The sequence below is a fragment of the Folsomia candida genome, unplaced genomic scaffold, assembly GCF_002217175.1.
Source record: "Folsomia candida strain VU population unplaced genomic scaffold, ASM221717v1 Fcan01_Sc042, whole genome shotgun sequence".
NCBI classification, from domain to species: Eukaryota; Metazoa; Arthropoda; class Collembola; order Entomobryomorpha; family Isotomidae; genus Folsomia; species Folsomia candida.
This window is the reverse complement of record NW_019091234.1, coordinates 806,867-814,968: the sequence shown is the minus strand read 5'-3', so window position 1 is coordinate 814,968 and position 8,102 is coordinate 806,867. Positions and strand designations below refer to the sequence as shown.

At 44.3% G+C, this 8,102-nt stretch overlaps 1 protein-coding gene across 1 annotated transcript; it reads right to left on the bottom strand.

Moving 5' to 3' along the window:
* Positions 1–812: 812 nt before the first annotated feature.
* On the bottom strand, positions 813–4,784 carry LOC110861475 (endoplasmic reticulum metallopeptidase 1). Its single transcript, XM_022110591.2, has 9 exons — positions 4,287–4,784; positions 3,891–4,119; positions 3,210–3,585; positions 2,689–3,114; positions 2,554–2,599; positions 2,163–2,485; positions 1,740–2,080; positions 1,430–1,650; positions 813–1,351 (listed from the first exon to the last, which is right to left on the bottom strand). Exons 1-9 carry the CDS (start codon positions 4,610–4,612, stop codon positions 856–858), a joined length of 2,784 nt encoding a protein of 927 aa, XP_021966283.1. The 5' UTR covers positions 4,613–4,784; the 3' UTR covers positions 813–855.
* Positions 4,785–8,102: the final 3,318 nt, after the last annotated feature.

Below are 8,102 nucleotides of genomic sequence, written 5' to 3'. Positions count from 1 at the left end.
GATGATGCTAACTGACTTTTCCCCAGCTTTGCAATTTATCACTCGAAACAAATGAGAAAAACCATTCATTTATATTCAGTGTACAAAAATCATTGTTTTTTGTTCAAGTCGTGCACAAAGCATGAAGCTGTGCGGCATTATTATTGTTCTGGACCGTTGAATTTGAATTTTATTTTGGCAATGCAACATCTGTCTGCGTCCAGCGAAGCAAATAAAGCATGTACTGGAAATGTTAAATATATGGACGGAGAAAGGAGGTCGGTGGAACTCAGCAGAGGCTGGCGAAGAGAAAGTCAGTTAGTGGACAACCCCAGCACAGCGGAGGCATGGGATTTGCAGCATCAAGATACATACGTTGGCTGGTTTGCTGGCTGGTAGTTTGTGCATTTATCATTTCTCGTGTGTATGTATGGCGGTGGTCTCGTGGAGGAGGGAGCAGTCAGTCCGGTGAAAGTAAAAGTGGTTTCATCAGCCCATTCTAATTTCAGATGAAATGTATTTGTGCGTATTATTCAGTCTTGACATTGCTTGATGTTTGCCAGAGCGTGAGAAATAAATCGTCCAAATGTATTCTCATCTCAAACCCAGACACAGTATACAACTTCATGCGCCGAGTAATGAAAGTGACATCCATGGCATGGACTCAAATCCGATTTCGGCTTCCTTTTATTTCCAGACCCAGATTCCGAAAATTTTATTAGCTCGCTTCCTCATTTTTTATCCACTCTCTGAAACGTGGAGGGTTTAATTGATTGGACAAAAATGGACATTAAATTGCTAACGAATCAATTAAATAGCAAGACAATAAGAGATGTGTGTTAAAATCTTTTATTCATGTTATGCATATTGGGCTTGTTATTCTATTCTGTACATTTTCATGACGGATGACCAGCTCATTCCTGTGTAGGTCCAAGAGGGAAACCTGTTCAGAAAGTCGGTGTATTCAGGAGTCGCAGTTTCCGGAGTCATGTCGAGAAACAGTCCGGAGAGCTGGATCTCCAACAATGAGCCGTTCTCATCCCCCGGAGCAGTTTGTGTCAGGTCCACGTTGATTCTAATTGGCTCCACGATGTAGCCTCGTCCGTGGTAAATGTAGTAAACCTTCCTCCCCTTCCATCGGTTGCTGCCTTCGCGTTCCACGGGAATGTTCTCCATCGACACCTGGATTGTAATGTTCGCCTCCCAATTGGGTCGAGGGCTGAGGACGACCGTCGTTTGAGCGGGGCCGTGGAACTCGAGGGTCAGGCGGCGAAAGGTGGACGATGGAGACGTGTCCTGAAGAACGGTCATGTTCACGGCATCTTTGAGCGCGTATGGCAGTGACCCAGGCTGCGTGATCCAGTGGACTTTCCTTGACACAATTTGCATAATTAGTGACAATATTATTTAGCATATTGTCACATTACAGTCAGTGCGATATTTAAAATACTTTATTCTTTTGGTCGTGGGCCAGATGAAAGGTTGCGAGCAGTACAACTCTTCGCAATTTTCATACTCTAAAATCTCATCCCGGACATCGACTACTTCTTTGATGGTTTTGGAGAATTCTGGGAACATGTTATCCGTGTCAGCATCAATTGGCCACCACCAATACCCGTGCTCCGACTTCCGTACCATCCCATCCGAGTTGTAGTATGTTCTGTCAACATCCTGAAAAATCAGTTATTTTGTGCAATTTGGCATTTACTATTTATTCACGTCTATGTCGTTTCGCTACGAGTGGTCAACTATAGTCTTACACAAATGGTCAGTCTCATCGGAGTCTTTTCCTGGTACGGGATTTTCCCAAGGAAGCCAAACACGATCATGGGGTTGAGGAGGAACACGCTCATTAGCAAACAGGTCAACAAAACCCGCTTGTCGTAGTTGACGAAGAAGGAGGCGAGGCCTGGGACCACGATGATTGAGACGATCGCCGCAATGATCAAGCCAAAAAATATGTTTCCATTCATTTCGCTCCCCGCTCGTCCCAAGATGGGGACGAAAACGTCGGACAATGTGAAGATCAAGTATGACGACATGATCAGCGGAATAATTTCCCCAATCACTATGTACGTCACCATTATTGACTTTGGCCACCCTGATAGAGAACGCATATCATTAGCATAACTAGAAAGGTACTGTAACGTCAAAGAGAACAGGATTGACGTAAAATGTGGCACCTCGCATCAAATATCTGGCACCAAACCATCCCACAATCCCGAAAATGAGCTGAGGCAGAAAAATGTACGCTCCTCTGGTGATGAACGTAGTCACGAAGAGAAGAATGGCCGTGGTCAGCTTGCCTGCCAACCAGGCATCTTTCGGGGAGGACTTGAGGCATACAGAGTAAACCAAAATTTGTGCAATCATTGCTGGCAGACCAAACAGAACGAGAGCAAGACTTGGATAAGTGTAGAAAGGTTTCGGATATCCAGATCCGTTGAGAATTACTGCCACCAAGGCCGAAACTCCGACCGCTACTCCCCACACGAGGATGGTGGACCTAACAATGTGGGATTGTAAAGAGTACTGCCATCTGAGCTATAGGTATGCACATTCTGTGTCACTTACCCCAAATACAAGGCGTAAGTTAGAAATGACTTGGGCTTCCAGCCTCCTTTGTGCATAATGAAGGGAAACAGACGAATGTGAGACCACGGAAGATACAAATATATGCAAAACGAGATTGTATCCGTAATCACTCACCAAAGAAGATTATGACGCCTACAGCGACAAGCGAAATTGCCACATTGATCACGATCCCCACAGTTTTTGAGTAGGTGATCATGAAAGCGCCCAAGACATCGTAGAAGACCATTTGTTCAGCAGAACTGTGTTCCGTCAAGTCCAGGTTGCCCAAATACTTCACCATGGCGAGAGCATTATCTCCCATGTGTTGCAGGCTGCCCGGGGGGATTTCCGAGAGTTTGTCCCATTTGGTGTGATACACCCAGCCATTCTTAATGAATGCAATGTCAAGGCCAGCCAGGCCTTTGAAGTCGCGGAATATGCGAAAGTCTGTGTCTGAAGGTATCAGACCAAACTGAAAGGCTTCTTCGGCCAACACGTTGCCGTAGGGGTGAGGACTCTCTTTGTACGCTTTCAAAAGCCAACCCGTCTCATGAGTGTTGCCTTTAACGTCGCGGTAATAAGACTGATTAGCATTGTGTCCATGCATTCAAAGGAAATATCACCACAAGCAAATAAAACGTGAATATGTTTAGAACCTCCAGTCGCCTGAAATAGGATTTCGCGACCTCCGCCCCCAGCACCTTCCAGGTTGAGAAAAACGCTCAGGTTTTGTGCCCACTCGTGTCCCCACTCTTCTCGCAAATGGTCAGTTTTCCCACGCACGAAACCATGCGCACCTTGCAGCCCCAGCTCTTCGGCACCGTTGAACAAAAAAACTATTGGGTTGCGAATCACAAGGGTCGGTTGATAGGCAAGCACTCGCAAAATCTCTAACATGACGGAACAACTGATCATATTGTCAGTTGCGCCAGGACTTCCAGGTTTTGAGTCGAAATGACAATTCAAAAGGATTCCTGAATTAGTCCGCTGGGCAGGGTCTCGAGGTTCCAGTTTCGCCACCACGTTTGCAATCTGTGTAAAAAGTAAGGTTACGTATAAAATATGTGTATGTGGATATTCTGAGAAATTGAGATGGGATCACCACTGCTGCTTTATTGTGCAACACACTTTATTGTATTTGATAACAATGCTAATAATACATGAGGCTGTTCCCTAAACGCCCCTGTGGCGGTCGGAATCAGCAGCAGTGCACTGCATCAAAGTGTGTGGCGTCATAAAGCATTTGTGTATGTATGTTCTACATATGTTCCTGAGTGGTTTTAAAAATGCAAAATTTTGGAGTAGGATTTTTGGGTCAGAACCCCTGAGGAACGTACGCCAGAGTAGGAGCTGGTGCTTCCCTCGTCGTCCTCCAACCAAAAACTTCCCGTCGGCCTTTGCACGTCCCACTCCACGTTGTAAACCTCACTCGAGTTCTGTTTGATCTCAATGAGAACGTCCCTAAATTTGTCGACGGTAACCACGTCAGTTGCAATACTTCCTGATACTCGAATTCCAACGACTGTCAGATCATGCAAGTCCCTCCGAGCTCTCTCCTCGATAAACCTGCCAGAGAACAAAGCACCAGCAACACCGTAATAATTCCTGTTTAAACTTTGCCCTCCTTTTCAAAGAGGACGTTTAATGAATAGAGCAAGCAAAAAGTCACAGCTACGTGCACAAACAAACACAAATATGTATGCGGCTGGAGCAATAAATGGATGCATACTCGCCTCGTGGGGTGGGCTGCAATATCCGCTTCCATCAATGGTTCTGGCAGTCGCTTGTCCATATACTTCACAAACAGAAGCGTCAACGTGATTAAAATTGTGACGGAAATGAGGGCAAATGAACCGGAAACTTTGTTCTTTTTGCGGAGGTAGAGAGAATCTTTGTCGTCGTCATCGTCATCATCGTCCTCACTGGACATCGAGGACACAGGCTCCATGTCCAGGGTCACATTGCGGTTGATGTCTTCTGCAAGGGTGCCGCTTCCTCGCCCCCGCCGCCGTTGTCTCATGCTTTCACTTTGAGATTCTGACGCCCCTTCAGCAGCCATCTTCTTCTTCTTGAGGGACTGAACTACTGGTGAAGGTCGTTAGATGGGTGCTGCTCAGAGAGGTGTCCGTCCTGCCTCTTGATTGATGTTTGCATCTGACTATTTTATTACCCATTTAATTTTAACGATAACCAGCTGCTGTGCACAGAAACCCCTTTAAGTGTGTGTGTCTGTGTGTTCTTGCACAATAAGATAAGAGCCTGAATCAGAGTGTACCGTTCATTTACAATGCCGAATGGTCATGTTCATTATTCTGATAAGGAGATAACACTCCTGATAAGCTAGCTGCTAACCGTCTGCGAACAAAGAATCAAATTAATGGTTTAGTTAACCCAAATCAATGGTATTCATAAAATCGCAACATTCATACTTTGAAAATCAGACTCAGAGGATGAAAAGGGTCATCAGGTCGGAATGGCACAATATTTGTATTTGCTGGTTGCACAACGGGAGTGTCACTTTCATTTCTTGGCACAGCGAGGCTTCATTTTTTTCGCGATTATTGCCTAAAAGATTGGCTCAGGGGATCTGAAGCACGTTGTCTGGCGGGACAATGATATTGGTAAATGCTATTTGATGTGATATGGTTGGGAGGGTCATAAATTATGTGGATGTCAAGTCGACGGGAGACATTTGGACATCTCTTTGGTGCCTCTCTCATCGTCGTCATCATCGGCGGCGGAGGGAGTGAGATACCATTTCATTTTCTCGTACATGAAAATATGTGGAGGCTTTGAAAGCTTTTTTGATTACATCTGAGCTCTCGCCGAGGAGTTTGGCTGGAGCCTCGGTCCTGCTCACCCACCGATTCAAACATTTGGACATGACGAGATAATGCAATATGCTGAAAGACTGGTGGAAAAATAAGTTTCCTGTCCCACTCTGTGTCAATGATGATAAAGATATTCGCTGTTGCATGACATTTAGAAATTTATTATTATTAGTCCTCAGGGGACTCGTGCTGCTCTTTCCTGTCACTACAAGCAATCAAACGGCTACCCTTTCTTCGATTTCTCCTTTCTCCCGGCACAGACCCACATTTGCCCCTTTCTTCGTCCTTAGTTTTACGTACGTTGAAGGGGAAAAAGTGTGTTTTATGATTTGGAGGATCATAGAATTATGTATGTGTAATGTGGTGGGTGACACTCTGCATTTGCCCTCGGACGACGGGTAGCAATATTTCCGCAATTGAATAAAATATGTACATGCATTCTTCTATTCAGAGACTTTGCATAAATACGTACGTACGTATCATCTCCATCATTCGCGACTCAAAGAATGTAGGAACGCACATGTGCTAGCAGAAGAAGATGAGGGAGTGAGATGGTCGAAATAAAATGAAATAGAGCCGTGCGACCTTCAAGCTCAGACCAGCAATTTGTATCCGCCAGGTCAAACGGGACTTGGGACACTTTGGGCAGGAGGAAAGGAAACTGGCTGAGTAAGGGTGCGGGTGAGTGGCTCGTTCCATATTTAAAATCCAACTTTGCATGGGAATAAATTGGGTCACCTTTCTCCGGAAGCGAAACCACCACTGCATCGGATTTCGATGGGCCATAGACAAGAAAAACTTTCACTGTGTGGATAATGCAGGGGACGTATGTTGGTCTTGGGGTGAGTGATAAATGACGCTTGGTTGAGGTTGAGCGGCATCCACAATTTACCATTCTCGTCCTGTAAAGAATTTAAATTGTCGTCATAAAAATGTGCTTGCATTCCATCGCAGAATTTTGAACTGCGTCAACTCTAAATGGCTTTTCGTCAGCGTTTTCTTGGCATGCGAAAAATTGAAATTTGCAAGTCTGTCATGATTTCTCTCTCGGACTGGAAAATGCAGTATAGGAAATTCACTTTTGTAGTAACCAAATATATTTCCCGTAAACATCTCCTGTATTTAAGTAATGCCACCTGGGCCAGAAATTCGCAGAATAAGCAGGAAGCCAAGTAAATCTGCAAAGAGAAAATTGCAAATTGTTCAGGAATGAACGGCGGTGGGTAGTGTTTCAGTGTTTGTTCAAGATAAGCGATATATTTTGGCAAGTCAGCAGAACTGAGGATATTCACGCGTTAAAACAATAATTTATAGGAGCCATACAACACCAGCACGTCGTGTATGTACACACGAGGCAATTTTGTGTACCACTTTTGACAAGCACCACCTACGTAAATGCGTATATTTAGTCGGCATTGGATGGTATATATGTGTACACATAAGGCCAAACTAGGCTAAATTAAAGCGCGGAAAGTGCTGAATAGGAATTAAGGAAATGTTACTGACAATCCATACGTGTTGTTACATAACTCTGACTTAATTCGGGAAACACGAAATGAGTTTCCTAAATTCCTGAAATGTACGATTGCAATATTTGCAATTGCAACCATGCGGGTTTATTACTTCGCATTGGAAACCATTTGGCCAAAAGGATCGCAAGAATCTCAAGGAATCGGTAGTTCCAAAGTTGGCAGGCTGCATGATGGGTGTTCATTGCAGTAAAATGGCAATTCCTTCGTGTATCATGTTCACGGGAAGGAGTCATTTTCGAATTCTAATGCGATATCTCTCACAATTCTGGCACACGCTCTCTCAACATGAATGCATACTTCTTGAGATTCCATTGTATGGTACACACACACACACAAGAAGTACAACGAACGAGCATCTCCATGTGTGCCTGGCTGCCAGAATGCGAGAGAAAGCTTCCCTTACCAAGTATAAGTAACAGTCGTCCTATTCCTTCATTCATATCGGCATCACATTCCATTTGCCATTTCATTCGGAAGAATTGCCTCAATATTTTCACCCTGAGCCAGCCAACTAACGAACTAATAAACAGTTTCAACTTTCAAACACCCTCCAATATCGCAGACTGAATGAATATCAACTCTCTCCCTCGATCCCTTCACTTACTTTCTCCAGGAGGGCAGCAGGCTTATTATTCACAGAACAAACCACGCAGTACAGACACTGCCAACCAGAGATCTGGTCTGTAAACCTACAAGTACATATTGGGCTTCCGTTAGTTAGGGCTCTGCTGCTGAAGCTGCCTTTGGAATGTATGAACGTAGTAAAATAAGAGGCTGCCATCGTTTACTTCGTACCTCTCATTTCTTGTTTAGGAAAATATTTCTTTGCGAAATTGGTTCATAAATAAAAATTGCGAGAAGTCAATATTCACCCAGTTCATTCAGTCACTCGTATAAAAGGGAATGGATGTGAGCTATATTTTCTCTTTTCATTTGGGGGCAGGTGCAGGCAGGGCCTTTAAATAACTCCATCCCCAGATGCTGCACCAGCACATACGCATACTTCCACAGGACCTGGATTTGGATTACCAGGAAGTGGAAGGCCAGGTAATATTTTTCCAGGCTCAAATTTCCATTTGGAAATGATGAGTGGATCCAAGAATTCTGAATTTATGGCCACAATTTGGAAAACAGTTTTCATAATGTGGAGAAAGTTGGGTGGAAGATTGCTCCCATGATTGGGCAT

Bases quoted from the DNA above. Each gene is read 5' to 3' on its own strand.
- LOC110861475 (XM_022110591.2), bottom strand. From the start codon at position 4,612: ATGGCTGCTGAAGGGGCGTCAGAATCTCAAAGTGAAAGCATGAGACAA. The intron at 4,120-4,286 runs GCGAGTATGCAT...GTTCTCTGGCAG, and splicing joins ATTGCAGCCCACCCCACGAG to GTTTATCGAGGAGAGAGCTC. The intron at 2,081-2,162 runs GTGCCACATTTT...GTTCTCTATCAG, and splicing joins TGCCAGATATTTGATGCGAG to GGTGGCCAAAGTCAATAATG.